The 25,920-nt window shown below is 42.4% G+C and overlaps 1 protein-coding gene across 6 annotated transcripts in view; it reads left to right on the forward strand.

The window, feature by feature from the left end:
- The first annotated feature begins 1,284 nt into the window (after positions 1-1,284).
- The window catches only part of ADAM23 (ADAM metallopeptidase domain 23), a 200,263-nt gene continuing 175,627 nt past the window's right edge, over positions 1,285-25,920 (forward strand). For 2 of the 6 annotated variants that reach the window (XM_045164558.1, XM_045164561.1), the window contains exons 1-2: positions 1,285-1,742; positions 2,838-3,055. In XM_045164558.1, the coding sequence (XP_045020493.1) occupies positions 1,529-1,742; positions 2,838-3,055 (432 nt within the window). In that variant the 5' untranslated portion in view covers positions 1,285-1,528. The remainder of the gene's footprint in view (positions 1,743-2,837; positions 3,056-25,920) is intronic. The other 4 variants (XM_045164560.1, XM_045164562.1, XM_045164557.1 and 1 more) reach the window with 2 other exon arrangements.

The raw sequence follows: 25,920 nt of genomic DNA on the forward strand, positions 1-25,920 counted from the left end.
CCTGTGCTGCACAGTGGCTTCCAACTAACCCTAACACATCATTTTTTTTTCTTCCAAATCTATTTTACACATCTTTTTTTTTTTTTAAATTGTGGAATTCTTGATCCCCCAAAGTAGATGTTATTATCTCCGTTTAAAATACACATAATGGAGAAAAACACTACTGTTATTATTCAGACTGTCATCGGGAGGGGGAATAAATGAGTGCTTGTATTATGGGAGCTGGGGGCTGAAATCTGCCACAGGCCCTAACCGGAAACCATCGGATTTAGTGGCTGCTAATCCATTCAATTGAGGCATTTATTTTTTACAGCGGTGAGAGAGAAATCTCTTTTTCTCTACAGAAGTCATTTCAGATCTCAAAATCTGAAATGCCTCCTCTCCGATGCATGCCCACCCACAGGGTTGACAAATGCTAGATTTCCCAAGATAGCTGCCACACGCTAGTTTCTAATCTCCGTATTTATTCCCCGCCAGAATTTCTAAATCCTTCCCCGGTACGTCCAGCCATCCTTTCTGAACGTTTGAGCTCCATCTGCTTTCCATAAAGCCCCTGGGCACTAGTCGGGCGACAGAGGCCAGGGTGGAGGGCCCAGCTGGGGGATCCCTGCACCCGAGGTCTGACTCTGCAAGGCCTCTAGGCGTTCTCGGGCCAGCCAGCCCGCCACGCGCCAGCGTGCTTCCCAGTCTTAGTTCCCCGGCGCTGCCGGAGAGCTGAATGAGGAGCAGCGCTATTTTTACCTTCCCGGCTGCAATCCTTTAGATATATTTGCAGGAAGGGAATAAATAAAGGATTGAGAAGGAAAGGCTTGGCCTAAGTTTTACACTAGAAGGAGGGGGTTGGACTAGGAGCGGGTATGTAAGGTCGGGGCGGTGGAAAAGGCAGGTCGATTTCCCTGGGTGGTTGTTTCCTCCATACTCTTTTGCCTGGAAATCCCCACACTCTTCTCTTTTTCCCTCTGGCTAATCTCTGACTGCCAGCGTCCTCTCTCCCCCGCCCCCACCTCTGGAGGTGCCACCATCACCTCTGATGCTGCATCACTCTGCTGCCTTTCCCCCCCATCTCTTCTTCTTTTTCTTCCAAAATAAAGCATGCGCAGTGCGTCCCGTGCCAGGGAACAGCATCAGCATCAGCATCAGCATCAGCATCGGGACGCGGAGCCGCGCTCGGGCGCGCTCTCGAGGGCGGGGAGCACGCCCGCGCCACTCGCGTCCGCGCGCAGCCTCAGCATCCTCAGCCCCCGCAGTCGCTGGAGCTGCCGCGCCCGCCGCAGGGAGGGCGGAGCATCTGGGGAGGCTCCAAGTTGGCGGAGCGACTGGGAACCCCCGGACTCTTCAGCGGCCGCCCGGGGAGGGGCTGAGAGACGAGCAAGGGAGGGGGCGCCGCCCAGCCCTTAGCCTCGACCCCCTGTCCGCGGCCGCACCATGCGCGACGAGCCGGCGTGACCGGCTCCGCCCGCAGCCTCCCCTGCAGCCTAGACCCGCGCTCTCGCTGGCCACACCAAGCGGCGCCCGGGAGCTATGAGCCATGAAGCCACCCGGCAACAGCTCCCGGCGGCCACCCCTGGCGGGCTGCAGCCTTGCCCGAGCCTCCAGCGGCCCCCGCGGCGGCTTAGCCGCCCCGGCGCCCATCCGCGCCCTGGCCCGCGCGCCTCCCTGCCTCCTGCTCCTCGTCCTTTTCCTGCTGCCTCCACTCGCCGCCTCGTCCCGGCCCCGCGCCTGGGGGGCTGCTGCACCCAGCGGTGGGTATGGCCCCGGTGCCCTTTGCATTGCCTTGCCCAACGGGCCCTGCAGAAGAAAGCGAAGGGCGCGCGGGACCGTGCGCTCCGGACACGTCCAGGGCTCGGCCTTTCCAAGCCTCCCTGCCTGTCCACCTCTCTCATTCTCAAACCCGCGTTCACCCCAGTTCACTTTTTGAAGTCCGTTTTTTGTTACAGTCACTAAATTACTGCCGGAAGGTATTTAGTGGATGCGGGGTCCCTAATTGATTTCTGTGCAACTTAGGGAGACCGGTGGACGGGAGATGCAGAGAGGGAGCAAGTTTTTTTCCTCGGGTGGTGGAGCCTGAACGCGAATGCGGGTAGATGTGATGAGAACAGTGCTAATGTATCTTTTTAGATTGCCTAGTGGGTTTATTCACTGCTGTTGGAATTATAGGTGGGGGAGGGAAACCGGGGCTCTAAACCTTTGGCCTGTGATTTCTCAAATACTTATTATTATCATGAACAATTAAGATAATGTAATATTCAATACATTGATGACGGAAAATCAGTGAGAGCAGAAACCTGGCCATAGCAGGAAAATGAAATTGGAAAGCTGCCAGCCTCTGCATCCCTCTCTGGCAAAGGATTTTTGTTCATCTCAAAGTTAAAAAGGAATTGTCCATTTTGTTTAATGAATCAATTAACATTCAGTGTTCATGAATTCAACACTCAAGTTATCTTAGGAGTGTTCTTAGCTCTCAGGTGGGATACTGCTAGTCGGAGTCCTATTGAGTTTCTGCAGAAGCAGAAGGGGTGGAGATGAGGGTCAAGAACCACTGAGCATGTTTGTTTAATGACCCTACTTTCAAGTCCGTTCTCCCCCACCCCCATATTTAGATGTATAGATTTAAGACTATAAACAGTACATTGTTGTATATGCCTTATTGGCTGTTAACCTATGCAGGCCATATCATTGCTGCAATAACTTGCTTTCCTGTGTCTCTACTCCTTACATGCTTTTAAGTAGAAAACTTTGTTTTTGCAATTAATGGAAAAAATGCATTGTAGTACTTATGTATTGATAGGGTACTTGTGTGTTTGTGTATGTTTGTGTCCTCCCCCACCCCACCCCAGCTCCCTATTGGAATGAAACTGCAGGAAAAAAATTTGGAGTCCTGGCAGATGAGAACAACACATTGCAACAGAATAGCAGCAGTAATAGCAGTTCCAGCCATGCAATGCAGAAAGAAATCACCCTGCCTTCAAGACTCATATATTACATCAACCAAGACTCGGAGAGCCCTTACCATGTTCTTGACACAAAGGCAAGACACCAGCAAAAACATAACAAGGTAGGCAGGGGCTGGGTATGCAAAAGTGGCTGCTGTGAAGAGTTGTCCTTTGATTTGATTTTCTGCCAGAATCTGATTTTACAAATTTTACTGCAGCATTTTATTAGGAAACCAATTAATGATAGGGGAGAAGCTGAGGGGAATTCACATGGAATCTACTTGGATAGGGTTGCTGTTTCTCTTTCCTTTCTGACTCTAAACTGGAATTGGAATTTTCTTAAGGCCTTATAAGTTTAACAGCTGAAATGTGGTCCATTCTTCTTGTAGGTGCATTGAACACTGAACAGTAGTTAAACCAATATGTTGATAGTCCTGACTTTTATCTGTGAGGCTTTATGCAAGGGTGCAGTATTCTACCTCCCATGATGAAAACTGCTTTCAGTCTGCACCCAGAAAATTGCTATAAGAAGCTGTTGGGCCATAGATTCCGCATCTACACTTTCACTTAGAAATCGAGTCATTAAGTTTACACAACCTCTTTTTTTAGTCAATACTTTTTTTTTTTTTTGGTTATATGAAAAGTAGGTAAATAATATGACATATTGAAGGATTATGGTGAATATAAACAAATAATTTATATAACTCAGAGACCAGTTCTTTCAAGACTTTATCTGTCTTGTTCATTGTGAGCAGTTGCTTTACTTTGGTTCAGAAAATGTCACTAATTTTTTTAAAAAAAGCATTCAGTGGAAGATGAAGGTGCATAATATCCAAAGAGTTTAAGGGATCTTTTTTTTCCTGCTTACTAGTCATTATTTGAGTTAATAATATTTTGGACCCCAAGAAGATTTCCATAATGGATTATCAGTACCTTTTTCTTTATTAACAACAGAAAATAGAGTTTCTGTGTTAAATATTTTACTTTGGACTTGTCGGGAAGGAAGAAAACTTTCTTCTAGCTTTCTAGGTTCTTCTAGCTGGTCCAAATATTAAATTGACATGAGTTAGATTAACAAGAAAAAATGAAATTTACTTTCATATGTATACATGTGAGGGCCTGAGGCCCCTGCATACCTGAGAGGGTCAGAGACGGAAAGATAAAATGAGGCATATACACCATCTTAAGCTAAGGAATGGCATAGGGCCCTGGCGCTTCCAGGGACAGGAGGGTAATTCATAAAATGATAAAAAGAGTGGATGGTTGGTAATTAGATGTTTGCTGGCCATATAGATGGGGCCACTTAGCTAAAATTTATCTCTGGTAATAAATCTTTTCTGGGAAAAGTCCTCAATTTAAATTCTTTTGAGTCGTTAAGGGAGGAGCAGTGACTTCTCTTGAACTTGCAGGGTCTTGATTGCACCTTTAGCTCAAAATAATCCTGATGCAAAAGTGACACATTTTGGGGGAAGTGGTTCTGAACGCCTACAAATTATACCTGTTCAGTTGAGAAGAGAGTCATTTTCTAAACATCTGGAACTTAAGAAAAGTAGATGGTTTGCATCATTACTTTCCTTAGTTTTCTAAAATATAGCTAACAGTATTTATTCCCATTTTCCAAACGGGGAGTTAGACATTTAAGGCCATCAGATGACTTTCCATGACTGTAAAACCACCAATATAAAATTCAGGGGACCTGAATGTTTAATATGTACAGGTCAGGTTTCTGAGAAAATGCTTCCTTCATATAAGATGTTATCGGAGAAGTTAACTTTCCTTCATGTTGTTGTGAAGTGGCTGCTCCCCACCTTAGCTGAGGTGCAGGGGTCTCGATACTCATAGCCCTTTTCCCAGCTGCTTGTATGTAACTTAATGGGTTGACTCCTGGATCTTGTCTACCCATTTGTTTTGTTGGTAGGAGGAGTGGGTGAGTCTTCAAGGAAGGAAAAGTTCCTCTTGATAAAGACACTGAGGCCAACTTTATGGTTTTCCTACTAATTAATAAGATCTTCTATGGTTTGGTGACAAGTTCTCAAACTCACCAGTGCCTTTTGCATAGGGTGCTGGAGAAAGAAAAAAAAAATGGACTGAAAGTCTATTTTAAAGAAGTTCTCTTGAATTGAGAGGAAGGAAACTTTAGGGGAATTTTTTTTTTTTTTTAAACAACTCAGGTATTGTTGGCTATGGCTGACTCCTATCTTCTAGCCTAATGTTATGTGATTGCTTTGTTTGGTGGGACTTGGTTTGACTACAATATATCAGAAGTTTTATGATAATGAGGTTGTTAAAACTTTACCCACCACTCATATAGGGGAATGGGTTTCCCAGATGGCGCTAGTGGTAAAGAACCCACCTGCCAATGCAGGAGACGAAGAGATGCAAGTTCGATCCCTGGGTTGGGAAGATCCCCTGGAGGAGGGCATGGCAACCTGCTCCAGTATTCTTGCCTGGAGAATCCCATGGACAGAGGAACCTAGCAGGTTCCATAGGGTCACAAAGGGTCAGACATGACTGAAGCAACTTGGCATGCATGCACTCATGCTCACATGCAGGGGAGTAGATTTCTCACTGTGGAGCATATACTTGCTTTTGGAAGGATGTTACCTCTATTTCCACGGCCCTTAGTGGTTGAGTTTCTTCTATCTTCAAAACAAATGTTTATGCAAAAACTACATTTGAAAACATTTTTCTACTTATTAGTTTGACTCAACAAGTATTTGTTGCACTGTTCTCATGTGCAAAGTAGTATGCTAAAGATTCAGAGATAAGAGATAAGGAGAAAAAGGATGAACAAGACATGGTCTGTCTTTCAGGAGATGCAAAAACGAAATCAGCAAGATTCCAAACAGTGCTCTTGGACAGGTGTAAGCAGTGTTCTTCCTGTATGGGGGTTTCGCTGAAATTTCCTTTTGTGTCCTGTGATTTCCCCTGTGCTTCTGTTTTGAAGCTTCTCTCGAACTCATTGACAAACAGTGTTCCATATGCTTTCTGCTAGATCTTTGGCTGACTTATCTAACATAGTGATGGGAGATGCATGTCAATTCAGCAGTTTTCCAAGTGCTTCAGTAAGAGAGAAAGTATACAATTGCCTTATTTTTGCTTTTATAAAAAAAGTTTTGATTTTAATATCTGTGTGTTTTGCACCTTTTTTTCTCCCCTGATTTCATTGCACTCAAGCACATTTTAATGAGTGCCTTAGAAATGCTGAATCACTGTGCCATTCTCCTGGGTCCCTAGATTGGGGGATAGAGGTGGAGAGGGAGATTTCCAGATATAGGTTGCAAGACAGAGCTCCGTATTTACTTCCTAAATATTTGGAGTTGACCAGGTGCTACTACTTTACAGCTGTGAAAGTTAAAATGTCTGTTAACTCTTTCAAAATCAGTAAGTTTAAAAGCAGACCGTGCAAAGCACCGCTGTTAACACTAGTGTTTTTGAAAATCTTAAAGTTTTCTCTGTCAAAGATCGTTTAGGAATCTTTTTATCTCTAGACAGGGCTGTGTGTAACTCACTGTCCAAACTGTGACATTTTTTGAGAGTGAAAATAGGTACACCTAGTAATTATGCCAGGATAATTGGCATAAACCTAGATGGTTTAGGGAGGACTGGACACTTGGTTGCCTCAGACCTAAGTAGTAATATTTCTTGATTTTTGGAACTTACCCCAATTCAAGTGTTTTTAGAGACAGCATTATTTTCTGATGATTTATTGTAATTTTTTTCTTACTAACTAGGAAGTTAGTTTACCACCATGTGGAAGTAATAGGGTCTGAATTGGAAGCATAGTTTTGCTGTGTTATCAAGACTTTACTTGTAGAGACTTTTATAAGCATAAATGGAATTTTATGATTACTAAACACAAGCATTTTATCAACCATTCATTCAGTTTATTGATAAAATATACATTTGAAAAAGAAAAGAATCCATTTAGATAAATAAATAAATAAAGTAATTAATAGATAATCCTATGAGATCTGTTTCTGAGAAAGTTAATGAATCTGTGGAGGAAGAAAAATAATTTTTCTTCTACTTTTCAAGATTCTTGGCTGAGACACACCCTGTAATTAAAGACAGGTTAATAGGAGCAAAATAGAAGTTGAACACCCTAACACTATAATATCAATAGTTAATAGTTGTGTTTAATAATGTGTATGTCTTCTGTATGCATGGGAGAGACCGAAGAAAACTGAGTAGCTTTGAAATGGCCCAGCCATCAGCTTAAATAACTGTCCTGCTGAAGATCAGCTGCTGGGGACTGGGCAGCCACTGATGGGAGGCTGTCAGGAAAAGCACAGTAAACAAGGGTAAGATTGTATGCAAATTTAAATCATTGCCTTTTACGTTGATTAAGTGTTTCTGGCGGCTTTGAGCATCCTCTTTCTGGTATGGAGAGGGAAACACCTTATAAATAGAGATTTCTTATACATATAAATGTCTCTTACAAAAGAGTAACTTCTGCTTGGTTTACAGAGCTTCTCCTGTGTCTGCTGTTTCTTAAAAATAACCAGCCTAAAATAATGTTTATGCCAAAGAGGCATATTTTGGGATAGTATATTCTGCTCCCCTTCAAATCTTTTCCTGAAACTTGCCTTTAGTCAAGATACTTGCCTTGAATCCTACTTTTTTAGGATTCTTTTCTCTTGCAGTAGGTAAGGGATGGAACAGGTACATTACGGACAGCACAGGGTCTGGGGGAAAATGAAAGTCATCTCCTTGGCTCAGTTTTTTGTTACCTTCCCTACTGTGTTGAAGGCAATGGCACCCCACTCCAGTACTCTTGTCTGGAAAATCCCATGGACGGAGGAGCCTGGTAGGCTGCAGTCCATGGGGTCTCGAAGAGTCGGACACGACTGAGCAACTTGTTTCACTTTCGCTTTCATGCATTGGAGAAGGAAATGGCAACCCACTCCAGCATTCTTGCCTGGAGAATCCCAGGGACGGGGGAGCCTGGTGGGCTGCCGTCTATGGGGTCGCACAGAGTCGGACACAACTGAAGCGACTTAGCAGCAGCAGTAGCAGCTACTGTGTTGAAAGTGTTAGTTGCTCAGCCATGTCTGACTCCTTGCAACTGTATGGACTATAGCACTGGGCTCCTCTGTCCTTGGGATTCTCCAGGCAAGAATATTGGAGTGGGATGCCATGTTCTTCTCCAGGGGAATCTTCCTAACCCAGGGATCGAACTTGGGTCTCCCGCATTGCAGGCAAATTCTTTACTGTCTGAGCCACCAAGTCAGGGATATCCTCTGGAGGAGGGCATGACACCCCACCCCAGTATTCTTGCCTGGAGAATCCCAGGGGTAGAGAAGCCTGGTGAGCTACAGTCCATAGGGTCGCAAAGAGTCAGACACTACTGAAGTGAATTAGCATGCACACATGCAGTGACCCTCATTACGGTGTTGAGGGGTTGGAGCTGGTGTATTGAATTAAGAACATACAGATTATGACCTGTTCAATGAGGGGGCTCAAGCCACCCACATGGGTTGGCTAGTAACTCCCTCAGCATCCAAGCTCCCACTTTGGGGAAGTGTAATCACATAAGTCATTTGGATTGAAAGCACGGTTTCAGTATATCCGTGCAAAGGAAGTAGAGTCACAAGGTTATTACTTACAGATCCCAGAAAGGGATGTGGGGCAGTGAATGAGAAGGAGGTGGGGAAGGAGAGTCCATTGTCCCAGGTCACCAGTGAACAAAAGATAGAGAGGGTAGCAAGCACCTATCACTTATAAGGTGGTTGAGTCAGAGGTCACTAACTCTTCCCAGGCTTACTTCTAAGTGATTATTATTATTATTATTTTAATATTTTGTTTTATTTGGCTGCACCAAGTCTCAGCTGAGGCATGCAGGATATAGTTCCTTGTCCAGGAATTGAACTCAGGCCCTCTGTGCTTTGAAAGTGCTGAGTCTTAGTCACTAAGTGATTATTTTGAAGGCATCTGTGCAAAGCAAAGAGGGACTTTTGGTGAGAGTCCCAAAGTCAAATTTTTATCTAAATGTCCAGACCCTGGGTGTGAGCAGGATTTTCGTTCTGTAAAATGCCCCAGCAATAACTCAGAAAAAACAAAAGATGTTTTTTTGTCACACCCAATGGCACCCCACTCCAGTGCTGTTGCCTGGAAAATCCCATGGATGGAGGAGCCTGGTAGGCTGCAGTCTATGGGGTCGCTAAGAGTCGGACGCGACTGAGCGACTTCACTTTCACTTTCCACTTTCATGCCTTGGAGAAGGAAATGGCAACCCACTCCAGTGTTCTTGCTTGGAGAATCCCGTGGACAGAGAAGCCTGGTGGGCTGCAGTCCATGGGGTCGCACAGAGTCGGACACGACTGAAGCGACTTAGCAGCAGCAGCAGCAGCATTCCCACCACCCCAAGGTGAATAGAAAGGTTTAAGTGGATTTAAATCTCCATGGTTATTGTTACTGCCTACTCTGCTTCAGGACAAGGCTGCTTCCACATTTCTTGACCACCAGAAGCCAGCTGCTCCACTGCTCTGGGTGTGGGACGCCCAGAAAGAAATACAGTGTCCTCAGAACTGCTAGTGTGACCACTACTAGGTTATTTGGTAAAGCAGACTTTGGTATTGGCCTCAGTGGCCTTCCCACATTTTCTAGGTCTTCCTAAGCAGTCATTACAAAATTGTAATACATAGAATTCAGGCCTGTAATGGTTTTCCTTATAATGTCTGGCATATAATAGGCTGTCAGTAAATATCTGTTGAATGAACTGATGGTTGAACACTCCTGTGTTAGAAAGAGTGCAGTGCTTTCTGTGAAATTTCATGTTATAATTAAATTGACATTCAAAAGAGCCTGAAGTTACTGTTAAGTATTTTTGGCACTGTGAGAGAGCAGCCAGAGACAGAATTTTGGTCTCAAGTTATTAGCACTGCATAAATTGCACTTACATTACCTAAAATTGTGAGAATATTTGTATTAACAGTTCTTAGATTATTCCTATCCCTGTCACTCACCGTTAATGTGGATAATCACGAGCTGACTGTGTGGGAGATTTTGTCATTGCAACTGGTTAATTCTCAATGGTGGAGCCCAAGATGTCCACTCATATAGTTTCCAGTCAATCAGATTTACATCTGTGAGGTGTTCAGTTCCATTTGGTTAATGCCTGTTTTGAATGAGGCCCTGTGCTAGACTCTGGGAAAAGCGAGGAAGAGAACTACTCAGTCCCTCCCTTTGCTCTGACTTGCTGGACATCAGCAACAAGGCAGTTGGCGGTGTGTGTGTGGTTCCTGTCAGAGTATTGCTAATTGTAGGAAGAAAGGGCTGCAGGGACTCAGGAAAGTCAGAGAAAACCTCAGCCAGGAAGAAATGATGGAGCTGGTCCTAAAGACCAACTAGGAGACAAGTTTTTGGGGGATGGAGAGAAGGGAGAGGTGGAGAGGGGCCCACAGTCAGCAGCTTTGGCCTTGGGGAGGCAGTGAGGTGAGTGTGAGAAGGGGAAGTCCAACTGTGGAAAATTTAAAAGAAACGGGTGTTATTATTACATTCATGTTGTTGTTTAGTTGCCAAGGTGTGTCCAATTTTTGGTGCAACCCCATGGACTGTAGCCCCCCAGGCCTCTCTGTCCATGAGATTTCCCAGACAAGAATACTGAGTGGGTTGCCATTTCCTTCTCCATAGGATCTTCCCAACCTAGGGATCAAACTCACGTCTCCTACATTGGCAGGCAGATTCTTTACTGCTGAACCACAAGGGAAGCTCATTACATTCAGAGTCAACTTAAAAAAGACTCACTTAATTCCTCCAGAAATCCAGTAATGTACATGTTTATAGATGCAGCAGTTGAGAATTATTAGTAGTAGAACAAACAGCTAGTACATGGCCGAGAGTCAGGATTCGAACCCAGGTCTTACCCTTTGCAGAGGCCAAGCTGGAGAGAGACTTGGGTGTGTTGGGCATGGCAGGTGGCCAAGGGGAAAGGCTATGAAGACTGTGAAGAGATCAAGGGTTTTGATTTATTTTGTGTCAAATGGTTCAGTCCTGACAAGTCCAGAGGTGAGCGTGTGACTGGTTGAACATTGAAGGCCAGTTCTTGGCTCCTTAGGGAACTTGCCTTCCAGTGGGAGGAGACAGACTATAAACACAGTAGCAACAACAGCACAAAGATTTAAGGTATTGACAAGTGCTTGAAGAAGATAAAATGGCACATGTGGTAGAGAATCGTGGGTGGGATGGTTGCTCTTGGAGAATTGGAAGATTGGGCCTATGGTCTTGGGTGGGAGTAACTTACCTACTGTGGCTGCTCTTTAGATGGGGTGGGTGAGTGCTGTTTCAGTGCCCCTCCACCCCATCCTTGCTGCCAAATACCTACCTGTCCTTCTGTTACTTGCCAGGCCCTTGTAGGAGTTTGAGTTTGGACCCTAGTCTTTGATTCTTCTCTGCCACAAAGTCTGAACCATTTTTGATCATTTCACCTTGGTTTCATTTGGTGGCCACAGTGCTTTCCATGGTAGGACTTCCCAGGTGGCACTAGTGGTAAAGAACCCACCTCCCAATGTAGGAGATGCAAGAGATGCAGGTTTGATTCATGGGTTGGGAAGATCCCTTGGAGGAGGGCATAGTAACCCACTCCAGTATTCTTGCCTGGAGAATCCCATGGAGAGAGGAGTCTGTGGGCTATCGTCCTTAGGGTTGCAAAGAGTTGGACATGACTGAAGTGACTTAGCACACATGCTTTCCACGGTAAGTCATGCTCTTCAAAGTCTTGCTTCATCCTGCGTTCCTAGTTATATTTTCCGCTCTTTCTGTTCCTGGGTTGGCTCCTTCCTGATAACTATATAACTACTGTGTCATTGTGTCTTCACTTTTTCTCAGGTTTTGTTGACAGATTATCGGCCACTGTTCTCTCTTTTGTTGTTGTTAGTGTTCGGTCTCTCAGTAATGCCCGACTCTTTGGGACCCCATGGAATTCAGAATGCCAGGCTTCCCTGTCCCTCACCATTTCCCGGAGGTTGCTCAAACTCATGTCCATTGAGTCAGTGATGCCATCCAACCATCTCATCCTCTGTCATCCCCTTCTCCTCCCACCTTCTATTTTTCCCAGCATCAGAGTCTTTTCTAATGAGTCAGTTCTTCACATCAACTGGCCAAAGTACTGGAACTTCATCTTCAGCATCAGTCCTTTCAATGAATTTTCAGAGTTGATTTCCTTTAGGATTAACTGGTGTGATCTCCTTGCAGTCCAAGGGACTCTGAAGAGTCTTCTCCAACAACACAGTTCAAAAGCATCAATTCTTCGACGCTCAGCCTTCTTTATGGTCCAACTCTCACATCCATACATGACTATTGGAAAAACCATAGTTTTGATTAGACAGATCTTTGTCAGCCAAGTAACTGTCCTCTCCAAAGCCAGTCATAAAATAACAAGGAGCATTTATTTGCTCATTGGCTTTGCCCAGGGACTTCCCTGGTGGCTCAGACAGTAAAGCATCTGCCTACAAAGCTGGAGACCTGGGTTCAATCCCTGGGTCGGGAAGATCTGGAGAAGGAAATGGCAATCCACTCCAGTATTCTTGCCTGGAAAATCCCATGGACGGATGAGCCTGGTAGACTACAGTCCATGGGGTTGCAAAGAGTCGGACATGACTGAGCGACTTCACCTTCACTTTTGCCCAGGGTTGGTGGCATCACCCAGGCTGAGGGTAAAGTCACACAGGACCAGAGCTGTCCTGGCTGCCTTGCTCATGTTTCTCAGTGGCACCACTGTTTTCTCAGCCTCCTGAGAGTGAACCTTGGGAGTCATCGTTGACTCTTCTCTCTCCTTCATTTTCTGTCTATAAGTAGTCACATATTAAGTCTTGACGTTTCTCCCCAAATCCATCCTTGCCTCCTCTTCTGTATTGTGTTCTTGTCATCGCCTCTTGTCTCTCTTTTTCTCTCTGTCAATCCATCAGCCCCACTGCTGACAGATTAATCTTCCTGGAACACTTAGTGCATCACATGACTCCTTTTATCCACATGCAGCAAGCATGATTTCAGCTGATGAATTTTCCTTGTGGGATGAAGAAGAGAAAGTGAAGTGCTCTGGAAGAGAGCTGTTGCTCCTGTACCCCCTCTTCTGAATCCTACACATTTGCTGGTCTTTTCTCCTTTCAGCGTTTCTCCAGGCCTCTTTTAACCCAAAAGTCAGTCCATGGCAGGAGTTAATTTTGTCCAGATGATTCCATTCATATCCATCCAAACTCTGGGTCTAGTTATGGAAACCCTTGTGTGTGTACGTGTGTTAGTTGCATAGTTGTGTCCAACTCTTTGCCACCCCATGGACTGTATCCCACCAGGCTCCCCTGTCCATGGAGTTCTGCAGGCAAGAATACAGGAGTGGGTAGTGATTCCCTTGTTCAGGGGATCTTCCTGACCCAAGGATCGAACCCAGGTCTTATGCGTTGCAGACAGATTCTTTACAGTCTGAGCCAGAGAACCCCCAGGGGAGCTAGTTATGGAAAACCCTTGTGATCAGTGGCAGTAACTCAAACTGTCAGTAATGTGTTCTTGACTTTTGTTTTAGGTTCAAATACCTAAATATGCAGGTTAAATTTCTGCTTCAGAAGGTTCTTCCTCTCCATCTTTAAGATCTGAATAATTAATTGCTCCTAGAGAATATGTTTTCAGAATGAAAATATTTTATTCCTTTCAAAAATGTATGTAATCATAAGGCTTTATTCAAAGTATTCAGTTCACAAATGACGTGGGTATCTGTAGCTCTATGGAAACCTCATTCATTCACAATACACAGAGCCTCTTAATTTTGCAATTTTCCAAAGGAGTTTTTGTGTTTAGAATTTGTATAAATTCAGTATAATTTAAATCAAATCCAGTGCTAGGAATCCTATTATGAAAGGGTGGATTCAGTTATCATATTTTAGTTAGAATAATGAGAAGTTAAAAACAATTACATTCATTCACAGCAAATCAAGATACTGTTTTTGTGTCTCAAGAGGAAATGAGAGGTGTGTCCTCCATCATTGGTTACCAAGTACAGACAGAGCCAGACTGGGAATTATGTTCCAGATAAGGTTTTGTAATACAGGTGTCTTCTCTGGCTCAAGAGTAGACAGAGTTACTTTCCTCATCTGGAACATTGCAAATTAATGAATTCAAGATCTATGTTCAAATCTATTGTGATAAATATTTGACAAGAGAACTGCCTCAGTGCTAAATGTTCTCAAAGCTTTTTATTTAGACATAGAATGGATACAAATATGTATCCAAGTATCTCTTCTACTGATAGACATGAATTACAGAGAGTTAAGTTAGACAAACCAATGAACAGAGAGATGTAAGTGGGACCCCATAACCAGTGACTGTATTGCCCTTTAGCTTTGATTTGTTATTATATAGCTGGGGACATTCATCTCTTTTTTATTTGCATGGCAGTGTCCACATGAGGGAGTCATTCTGGCATGTTTTAAACCCTCTGTGGATAGGAAGAACAAGATAATTACACACTCCTAGATCTTCTCTTTCTGCCCTCAGTGGGGGTGAAGATTAAGTGTATGAGTCAAATCTAAGCATAACTAAAGACATATCATACAAAACAGTCCAGAGCCATGAATACATTGATTTTTGAGCATCTTCTTGAATTCCAGTATCTGTTCCAGTGCTGTTGCTGCTTCTTTTTTTTTTTTTTTAACTGTGGATGTTCAGGAATTTTCTGTATCAAGTTGTAGTCTGGATCACTTATCTGGGTGCTTTGTATTGTTTTTTGATTGTTAACAGGCCTGCTAATACCATAATACTATAATATCAATAGTTAATAGTTGTGTTGCAGGTGGGCTCCATTAATAATATAAACCAGTCAACATTTAGATCATTCTTCCCACCTGCATGTGCCTCCTTGCTCTTTACTTTTTCAGCATTAAATCAACCTGCACTCATTCTGCAGTACACTGGTAGTAACACATATAATACTCATTTTGAAGTGAACCTGAACAGTTTTATTGAGGCATTTTCATATCTATAGTCTCACATGGTCCTCAGAGCAATAACACGTTTTTTTTTTACTAGATGATTATTATTTCTGTGCTCTAGATGAGAAAACTGAATCCAAAGAGGCCAGATCAGTTACTCTAGGTCTTGAATTATTGGCATGAGCAGAATGATCAGAACCTTGGTTTGTAGACTTTTAGGCCCTTGTTCTTTTATCTTAGCACATCTGGAGTTTGGGTTTGACTAGGAGAAGGCAATGGCACCCCACTCCAGTACTCTTGCCTGGAAAATCCCCTGGACGGAGGAGCCTGGTAGGCTGCAGTCCATGGGGCCTCTAGGAGTCAGACATGACTGAGCGACTTCCCTTTCACTTTTCACTTTCATGCATGGGAGAAGGAAATGGCAACCCACTCCAGTGTTCTTGCCTGGAGAATCCCAGAGACGGGGGAGCCTGGTGGGCTGCCGTCTATGGGGTCGCACAGAGTCGGACACGACTGAAGCGACTTAGCAGCAGCAGCAGCAGGGAAGTTTACAACCTTTTTAGACGCCTTTCATCTCAATAATAAGGGCCTGTGAACCAGGGCTTCCCTGGTGGCTCAGATGGTAAAGAATCCACCTGCAATGCAGGAGATCTGGGTTTGATCCCTGGGTTGGACAGATCCCCTGAAGGAGGGCATGGCAACTCACTCCAGTATTCTTGTGTGGAGGATCCCCATGGACAGAGGAGCCTGGCAGCTACAGTCCATAGGGTGGCAAAGAGTCGGACACGACTGAGCGACTAAGCACAGCGCAGCGCAACACCTGAACTAATCACACAGCAAGGGTTCACAACCACATGCACCTCCCCTCGTCTTCCTCTGCAACCAGTTGGTTTTCTTGACTTTTTTTTTCTCCCTAAATGAACTCCAGATAAATAATCTTGTTGAAAATGCTGCCATTTTAATAGTATTTTGTTTATCTGCTTACCTTTGCTTATTGATCTTCCTTAATTTCTTATTCCTCTATCAGATTCTCCTTCTACCTTCTTTACTGAACAAGGGAGTTCTTGTTGGGCGTTTCCAAATCACGTGTCAGACATTTGACTGTTCTATGAGAGCCTTTTATTTTTTAATATCTAAAAATATTTTTTAATAGTAGTGTGCATGCAGCCTGAAGAAATAGGTCTTCATAAAGAGCTGAATTTACTAAGAACTGGTTAGTTTGCCGTCTTTTCCCCATTAATACCCAATTTAAATGTTTTGCCAGCATGTGATAACCAGTGTTTCCACACAGACATGATATTTCAGTCCTAAGCAGGGAAACTGGCATTTTAATGATCCAGTATAGGCATTTATTTGTGAGATAAATATGATTCACACTAGGCTGTTTAGCGGAGAAGGCAATGGCACCCCACTCCAGTACTCTTGCCTGGAAAATCCCCTGGACGGAGGAGCCTGGTAGGCTGCAGTCCATGGGGTCGCAAAGAGTCAGATGCAACTGAGAGACTTCACTTTCACTTTTCACTTTCATGCATTGGAGAAGGAAATGGCAACCCATTCCAGTGTTCTTGCCTGGAGAATCCCAGGGACAGGGGAGCCTGGTGAGCTGCCGTCTATGGAGTCGCACAGAGTCGGACACAACTGAAGCGACTTAGCAGTAGCAGTAGTCTGTTTAGAGTGTCAGATATTATTTGACTTATCTTAAACTCCTTTCCCACGTAGCAGGGGAAGAATGGTTGGGGAATCAGGGGTCAGAGGGTCTCTCAGATCTGCTAATACCAGCTATTTAGACTTGGGCAAGTTACTTAGCCTTTCTAAGCTCTAGATTTTTTTTGGGGGGGGGCGGTCAATAACATGGACTTAATAATAGTATGCACCCCAGAGGCTATGCTTGGTCAAAATGTTATCACCCACGTAAAGTGGTTTGCACTGTGCCAGGCATGTAGGAAGTACTCAGTAAATGTTATCTGTTAATTACTGACTAGGGAATCCAAGCTGTGCTCTTTTATGGACAAACAGTTGTTTTATTAGAAAAGAAGGTGGGTTTAGAAGTAATTATGAGGACATTTGTGGGAGGGGTGATTCTCTGAGTCTTCCTGGTTTTATGGTTGCTGGTGAGCTCGACTGCTCCACCTCAGATGAGACTAGAGTATTTATGCAAGAATAAATATTCACGGGGGGCTTCCCAGGCGGTGCAGTTGGTAAGGAATCTACCTGCCAATGCAGGGGACATAGGAGACTCGGGTTTGATCCCTGGGTTGGGAAGATTCCCTGGAGAAGGAAATGGTAACCCACTTTCTGTATTCTTGCCAGAGAAATCCCCTGGACAGAGGAGCCTGGTGGGCTGCAGTCCATGGGATAACAAAGAGTTGGACACGACTGAGCATGCATGTGCTATCACTAAGTACTCAAGGATGTGATATGATGCCTTGGAGGTTGCCACCCTCTAAACTGCAGTGTGTCTACATGGTGTTTGTAGTCTGGCAGATAGAAGAGCTTTCCCTGAACCTTTGCAGTGATTAGCACTCCAAGGTAGGCTTAGAATCAAGCATCTTGACACAGCTTTTAAGGTGAACTGTTTTCTGGGTCTAATTGTATGTCTGTGTGTGCATGCTCAGTTGCTCAGTCTTGTCTGACTCTTTGCGATCCCATTGACTGTAGCCTGCCAGGCTCTTCCATCCATGGGATTTCCCAGGCAATAATACTGAAGTGGGTTGCCATTTCCTTCTCCAGGGGGTCTTCCAGACTCAGGGATGGAACCTGTTCCTCCTGTGTCTCCTGCATTGGCAGGTGGATTCTTTACCACTGAGCCACCTGGAATCCCTAATTATATGTCTATATATCTGTGTATGGCTCAGTGGGTAAATGACCTGCCTGCCAATGTAGGAGACACAGGAGGCACAGATTCGATCCCTGAGTCAGGAAGATCCCACAGATGAGGAAATGGCAACTTGCTCCAGTATTCTTGTCTGAAAAATCCCATGGACAGAGGAGCCTGGCAGGCTATAGTCCAAAGGGTTGCAGAGTTGCACACGACTGAACAACTAAACACAAAAACAACATCTATGTAATTGCCAAAGTTATAGATAGGGTGTGGCACCAAACACTATATGTAACACACATTCGTATGGTAATTTCCCTAGAACTGTCCCTATTGGACATTCACCTTTCTCTCCTCTCCCAAATTCCCCAAACAAAACAAAACCCAAGAAATATTTTCATTTGCCATTGATAGTTTTCTGGCTTTGGAAAGGAATGCCAACAGTTATAAAATCATAGCAGATAGAATAGTATGTAGTCCTCATAGCCAGAAATATTTAACAGGGTAAAAACATTAGAAATACAATTCTGTTTTTGTTTGGACCCTGTAATATTATTGAACATCTTATGACCAAGAAGTGAAATTTTGGGCTTTGCCTTTCAACTGCCTTAACCAAGTGGAGTTCATACACTGACTCCCCTTCTCTTATAAATCATGGCTAAAAATAGTTAGTGAACTCTTGTTAATTACTATGGTCTGCCCTGTACAATGTAACGGACTTTCATCTCTGTAGAATGTTAAGACCATAGTTAGAGGCATTTATCACAGCTGGGCAGCATAAAAGCAATTACTCGTTCCCTTCAGAACCAATGGGGCATTGGGATGATACTATCTTATTTTTGGCTTTGCTGCTGCTGCGTCACTTCAGTCGTGTCTGACTCTGTGCGACCCCACAGATGGCAGCCCACCAGGCTGCTCTGTCCCTGGGATTCTCCAGGCAAGAATATTGGAGTGGGTTGCCATTTCCTTCTCCATTTTGGCTTTGCAGTGGTGCATAAAACATTTTTTTTGGAAATAGTTAACTATTTTTGCTTCCTTTCTAATGAAATATGTCTATATTTTTCTTTTTATTCTTTTATTTGGGACATTAATCCTTTTAAGATCTGCTGATGCACTTTAGGATTATTACTCAGATAGTATATTTATAAACTATCCTGTCTGCTTATCAGATCTTATGTTGTTTTTCCATTTTAGTTTTCTGGAAATCCTGGCTTTCCCCTGATGTGTTTTAACACCCTAATGTGATAAATGTTTAGGAACGTCTTTGATTTATTTGTGTCATACACTTGTTTGTCGTGTAACATTTAAGAATTTTAGTTCTTTCACAAACAGCATCAACTTCCTTGATACCCAGACTACATTTCCAACTATTTATCTCGCATCTCCACTTGGATATCTAAAAGATGACTCAAACTTAACATGTTCAAAGAAGAACTTTTGCTTCTAATATCTCCTACCCCATTGTGCTCCTTCCATGTTCTTCTCATTTGAGTAAATGGAAAATCATTCCTTCCAACTAAGCCCTAGAGCCTTTACCCTTCTCTTAAACATAACTTCAAGCCATCAGATCTTGTTGGTTTCTCATCAGGGCTATTTAGAATCTGATCGTTTCTCATTGGCTCCACTGATGCCAACCTGGTCTAATCTACCATTACCTTGTATTATTAAAATATCTTCCTACCTCTTAATCCCTACTTTGGTCTAGTTCCTGTCAGTCTGGCTCCAGTCTGTTTTACACTCTTCAGGCATAGTGATTCTTTTAAATACTAATTGGGATCATGTCACTCTTCAGCTCAGTAACCTGCAAGGGCTTCCCATCTGGTTCAGAGTGACTTTTTATCTCTGTCAATCATAAAGTATTCACTGCTGGTAGGAAGTTTTGTATATGTTTTATATACACAACTTCAGTTCAGTTCAGTCTCTCAGTTGTGTCTGCCTCTTTGTGACCCCATGGACTGCAGCTCGCCAGGCTTCCCTTTCCATTACCAACTCCCGGAGCTTGCTCAAACTCATGACCATTGAGTCGGTGATGCCATCCAACCATCTCATCCTCTGTCATCCCCTTCTCTTCCCGCCTTCAATCTTTCCCAGCATCAGGGTCCTTTCCAGTGAGTCAGTTCTTCGGGTCAGGTGGCCAAAGTATTGGAGCTTCAGCATCAGTCCTTCCAATGAATACTCAGGACTGATTTCCTTTAGGATTGACTGGTTTGATCTCCTTGTAGTCCAGGGGACTCTCAAGAGTCTTCTCTAACACCACAGTTTGAAAGCATCAATTCTTTGGCTCCCAGCCTTCTTTGTGGTTCAACTCTGACATCCATACATGACTCCTGGAAAAACCATAGCTTTGACTAGACAGACCTTTGTTGGTAAAGTCATGTCTCTGCTTTTTAATATGCTGTCTAGGTTGTCATAGCTTTTCTTCCAAGGAGCAAGCGTCTTTTAATTTCATGACTGTAGTCACCGTCTGCAGTGATTTTGGAGCCCAAGAAAATAAAGTCTGTCACTGTTTCCATTGTTTCCCCATGTATTTGCCATGAAGTGATGAGACCAGATGCCATGATCTTCATATTTTGAATGTTGAGTTTCAAGCCAGCTTTTTCACTCTCCTCTTTCACCTTCATCAAGAGGCTCTTTAGTTTCTCTTCGCTTTCTGCCCTAAAGGTGATGTCATCTGCTTATCTGAGGTTATTGATATTTCTCCTGGCAATCTTGATTCCGCTTGTGCTTCATCCAGCTCAGCATTTCGCATGATGTACTCTGCATATAAGTTAAAGAAGCAGTGACAGTATACAACCTTAATGTATTCCTTTCCCAGTTTGGAACACAGCTTAAGAAGATTGCTAAGATGTAAGCATCACGCTCCCTCATGGTTTACAAATACTATAATAAGCGGATTTACCTACTTTGTCCCATTCCCATTTTAATTAAAAATTTTTTATTTTTCTGTTTTCAATCCATAAATCAAGCAATTAAAATGGAGCCTTTTTTGTTATAACAATAAAAGTAAGAATAACACCAAAATGTATTTATTGACCTTGTGACAAGTTCAATTATACTGTTTAAAAATGCTTTTGATGTCAGTGGCTTTCAAAAGATTATACTATATTATTTATTGCAAAAAGATAGAAGATGCTTCTGAGATCAGCAGACAGTAGGCTGAATGAGAGAAGGGTTATGGCTGTGATAATGAGTGTCACAGTTTTTATTTCCACGAAGAGCAGTGCTTTCTTTAGTAGTTGGGGAGATTGCTTGAGGCCAGAGAAGAGGAGCTTCCTTGTGAGGTCGGGAGTCTTCACAGAATTTTTGGAAGGGGACTCTTAATATCAGAGCTAAAGGAAATGGATTGTACTGTAACCATTGGACTTCCTGAGGAGTGGATGATCACAGAAAGGTGGGTATCAGCTGAGGCTCCTGAGAAGAAAATTACTCAAAACAAGTATTTGGAGATGTTTTGTTGGAAACTGAGATTTGCTAATTGCTTGATGAATAAAACAAATGGAGAGTAATATTTAAGAGAAAGAAAAAGGAGTAGTTCTGTTTTTGCAAGTTAAACTTCTTTATAGTTGCAAAATAGATATAAGATAAACATTACCATTTTAATCCTTTAAGTGTACATTCTGTGGTATTAAAAAGGAAATGGCAACCCACTCCAGTACTCTTGCCTGGAATATCCCATGGACAGAGGAACTTGGTGGGCTAGAGTCCATGGGACCTCAAAGAGTCAGACATAACTGAGTGACTGAGCACATGAGTTTTATTATGCAGCTATCATCATCATCCATCTCCATAATGTTTTTCATCTTCTCCAGCTGAAGCTCTATAAATATTTATTCCCTATTCCTCCCTTTCCCTGGCCTCTGGCAACTACAATCTTACTTTTTATCTCTGTGACTCTGTCTTAGATACCCAATTTGACTAGAATCATAAAGTATTTGTCTTTTTTGTGACTGGCTTATATTACTTAGCATAATGTCTTCAGGATTCATCCCTATTGAAGCATATATTGGAATTTCTGTTCTCTTTAAGGATGATTAATATTCCACTATAGACCCAGCTTTGATCCCTGGGTTGGGAAGATCCCCTGGAGTAGAGAATGGCTACCCACTCCAGTATTCTTGTCTGGAGAATTCCATGGGTGTAGGAGCCTGGTGGGCTATAGTCCATGGGGTTGCAATGAATTGTATATGACTGAGTGACTAACACTTTCACTTTTTTCATACACACACACACACACACACACACACACACACACACCACATTTTGTTTATTCATTAATTTGCTGAAAGATACTTAGACTGTTCTACCTTTGGCTAATGTGAATAATGCTGCTGTGAACATGGATATAGAAATATCTGAGTCTCTGTGTTCAGTTCTTTTGGGTGTATACCCAGAAGTGGAATTTCTAGGTCATATGGTAGTTCTGTTTTTAATTTTTTGAGGAATTACTATAACATTTTCCAAAGCAGCTTCATTATTTACATTCCCACCAGCAATTCACGAGTATTCCAGTTTCTCTATGTCCACATCAAAACTTGTTTTCTATTGTTGTTGTTTTAATAACAGCCATCCTAATTTGTGTGAAGTAGAATCTTACTATGGTTTTGATTTACATTTTTCTGATGGTTAGTAATATTGAACACCTTTTCATTTGCTTTTTGACCATTTGTATATTTTTCTTGGTGACATGACTATTCATTCCTTTGCCTATTTTAAAATTGAGTTGTTTGTTTTTTAGTTGAGTTGTAAGAGTTCTTTACATATTCTGGGTATCAATTGCTACCAGACATATTTTTCTCTTATTCTATGAGCTGATTTTTTTACTTTTTAAAATTTAGTTCTTAATTTTAATGAAGTTCAACTTTTCTATATTTTCTCTTGTTGCCTGTGCTTTTGGTTTCATAGCCAAGAAACCATTGCAAAATCCAATGTCATTAAGCTTTACCCCTGTATTTTCTTCTAAGAGTTTTATGGCTTATGGTTAAGCGTTCAATTCATTTTTAAATAATTTTTTTATATGGTGTAAGTTAAGGATCCAGCTTCAGTGTTTTGCATGTGGTTATTAAGTTTTTTTTTTTTTTTTCCCCATCACCATTTATTTAAAAGACTGTCTTTTTCCCATTGAATGGCCTTGGCACTCTCATTGAAAGTCATTTGACAAGAATTTATTTCTGGGCTCTTTAGTCCATTGGTCTATATGTCTCTCTTTCTATCAGGATCATATTGTTTTGATTACTGTTGTTGCTGTTCAGTTGCTAAGTTGTGTCCAACTCTTTGTGACCCCATGAATTGCAGCATGCCAGGCTTCCTTGTCCTTCACTATCTCAGGAACTATGAGACTTTCAGCTTTGTTCTTTTTCAAGACTGCTTTAACTGTTCAGGGTCCTTGAAATTCCATATGAATTTTAGGATAGATTTTTTAATTTGTGCAAAAACTATCATTGGAATTTTAATAAGGATTGCACTGAATCTGGAAATTGCTTTGGGTAGTATTGCTATCTCAACAGTATTATGTTTTCCAATCCATGAATATGAGATGTCTTTCTATTTATTTGTGTTTTGTTTAGTTTCTTTTTTTATCAGTGTTGTAGTGCTCAGAGTCCAAGTCTTTCACCTGCTTGGTTGAGTTTATTCCTAAGTACTTATTCTTTTTGATACTATTGTAAATAGAATTGTTCACTTATTTCCTTTTAAGAGTTTGCATTGTTAATGTATAAAATGAAACTAAGTTTGTGTGTTGACTTTTGTATTCTTTAACTTTGCTGAATTCATTAATTAGTTCTAGTAGGCTTTTTTCCTTCTTTATTATTTTTTAATTTATTTATTTTAATTGGAGGCTAATTACTTTACAATATTGTGGTGGTTTTTGCCATATGTTGACATGAATCAGCCATGGGTGTACATGTGTCCCCCATCCTGAACCCTACTCCCACCTCCCTTCCCATCCCATCCCTCTGGTTTGTCCCAGTGCACAGGCTTTGAGTACTCTGTTTCATGCATTGAACTTGGACTGGTGATCTATTTCACATTTGGTTCAATGCTATTCTCTCAAATCATCCCACCCTTGCCTTCTCCCACAGAGTCCAAAAGTCTGTTCTTTACATCTGTGTCTCTTTTGCTGTCTCGCACATAGGGTTGTTGTTATCATCTTTCTAAATTCCATATATATGCATTAATATACGGTATTGATGTTTTTCTTTCTGACTTACTTCACTCTGTATAATAGGCTCCAGTTTCCTCCACCTCATTAGAACTGACTCAAATGCGTTCTTTTTTTATAGCTGAATAATACTCCATTGTGTATATGTACCACAGCTTTCTTATCCATTTGTCTGCCGATGGACATCTAGGTTGCTTCCATGTCCTGGCCATTGTAAACAGTGTTGCAATGAACATTGGGGTACATGTGCCTCTTTCAGTTCTGGTTTTCTTGGTTTGTATGCCCAGCAGTGGGATTGCTGGGTCATATGGCGATTCTATTTCCAGTTTTTTAAGGAATCTCCGCACTCTTCTCCATAGTGGTTGTGCTAGTTTGCATTCCTACCAACAGTGTAAGGGGATTCTCTTTTCTCTACACCCTTTTCAGCATTTACTGTTTGTAGACTTTTTGATGGCAGCCATTCTGACTGGCGTGAGATGGTACCCCATTGTGGTTTTGATTTGTATTTCTCTGATGATGTGATGAGTGATGTTCAGCATCTTTTCATGTGTTTGTTAGCCATCTGTATGTCTTCTTTGGAGACACGACTGAGTGACTGAACTGAACTGATGATCTACAAACAGAGATAATTTTATATCTTTTCCACTTAGTTTTCTTGCCTATCCCTTTAGTTTTCATGAAAGGCAATGAAATTTGTTTCTTTTTCTTGTCTAAGTGTTCTGGCTAGGAATTCCAGTACTGTGTTGAATAGAAGTGGCAAAAAGTGGCATGTTTGTCTTATTCCTGATCTTAGAGAAAAGCTTCCATAAAGTATGATGTTAGCTGTAGATTTTTCTTATATAGCCTTTATTATGTTGAGATCAGATCAGATCAGATCAGTTGCTCAGTCGTGTCCGACTCTTTGCGACCCCATGAATCGCACCACGCCAGGCCTCCCTGTCCATCACCAACTCCCGGAGTTCACTCAGATTCACATCCATCGAGTCAGTGATGCCATCCAGCCATCTCATCCTCTGTTGTCCCCTTCTCCTCTTGCCCCCAGTCCCTCCCAGCATCAGAGTCTTTTCCAATGAGTCAACTCTTCACGTGAGGTGGCCAAAGTACTGGAGTTTCAGCTTTAGCATCATTCCTTCCAAGGAAATCCCAGGGCTGACCTCCTTCAGAATGGACTGGTTGGATGTCCTTGCAGTCCAAGGGACTCTCAAGAGTCTTCTCCAACACCACAGTTCAAAAGCATCAGTTCTTTGGCACTCAGCCTTCTTCACAGTCCAACTCTCACATCCATACATGACCACAGGAAAAACCGTAGCCTTGACTAGACGGACCTTTGTTGGCAAAGTAATGTCTCTGCTTTTGAATATGCTATCTAGGTTGGTCATAACTTTCCTTCCAAGGAATAAGCGTCTTTTAATTTCATGGCTGCAGTCACCATCTGCAGTGATTTTGGAGCCCAGAAAAATAAAGTCTGCCACTGTTTCCACTGTTTCCCCATCTATTTCCCATGAAGTGATGGGACCGGATGCCATGATCTTCATTTTCTGAATGTTGAACTTTTCTTTCTAATGCATGTTTTTTCTCCCAGGTTTCTTTAAAAGGGATACCAGAATATGTATGAGTAGAATAATGAATTGGTTGCATATCAGGTGGGCAGTTTTGGACAGTTCACTTACCTCTCTGGATTTAACTTTCTTCATTTCAAAAATAAGGAGATTGGGTTAGATGAGGAATCTCAAACTTTTGTGTGCACTGGAACTTTCTGGGGTAAGTTTTTGAAAACATTTTGAGTTAGTAGTTCTGTATGGAGACCAGTGGTTTTTTATATCTCAGGCTTTTTTGATGTGGGTGTGTTTGTTCTCTGCAGTCCTTTATCAGTTCTAAAATTCTGTAAAGTATTCTTCATTGAGAGGTGACTGGGTATTCCTAAGAGGTAATGAAATACCGGGATTGGTGGTTGAGTTAGGGATTGTTCATCATTCCAGACAAGGTCTGTGTTTGTGGAGTAGTTGCTTCCTGAGTTTCTGGCATGTTGGAAAAAGACAAGGAATTATAAAATGTGGAGTCATTGTTTGAAAGTGTGAGAATAGCTGGCTC

The sequence above is a fragment of the Bubalus bubalis genome, chromosome 2, assembly GCF_019923935.1.
Source record: "Bubalus bubalis isolate 160015118507 breed Murrah chromosome 2, NDDB_SH_1, whole genome shotgun sequence".
Taxonomy (NCBI): Eukaryota; Metazoa; Chordata; class Mammalia; order Artiodactyla; family Bovidae; genus Bubalus; species Bubalus bubalis.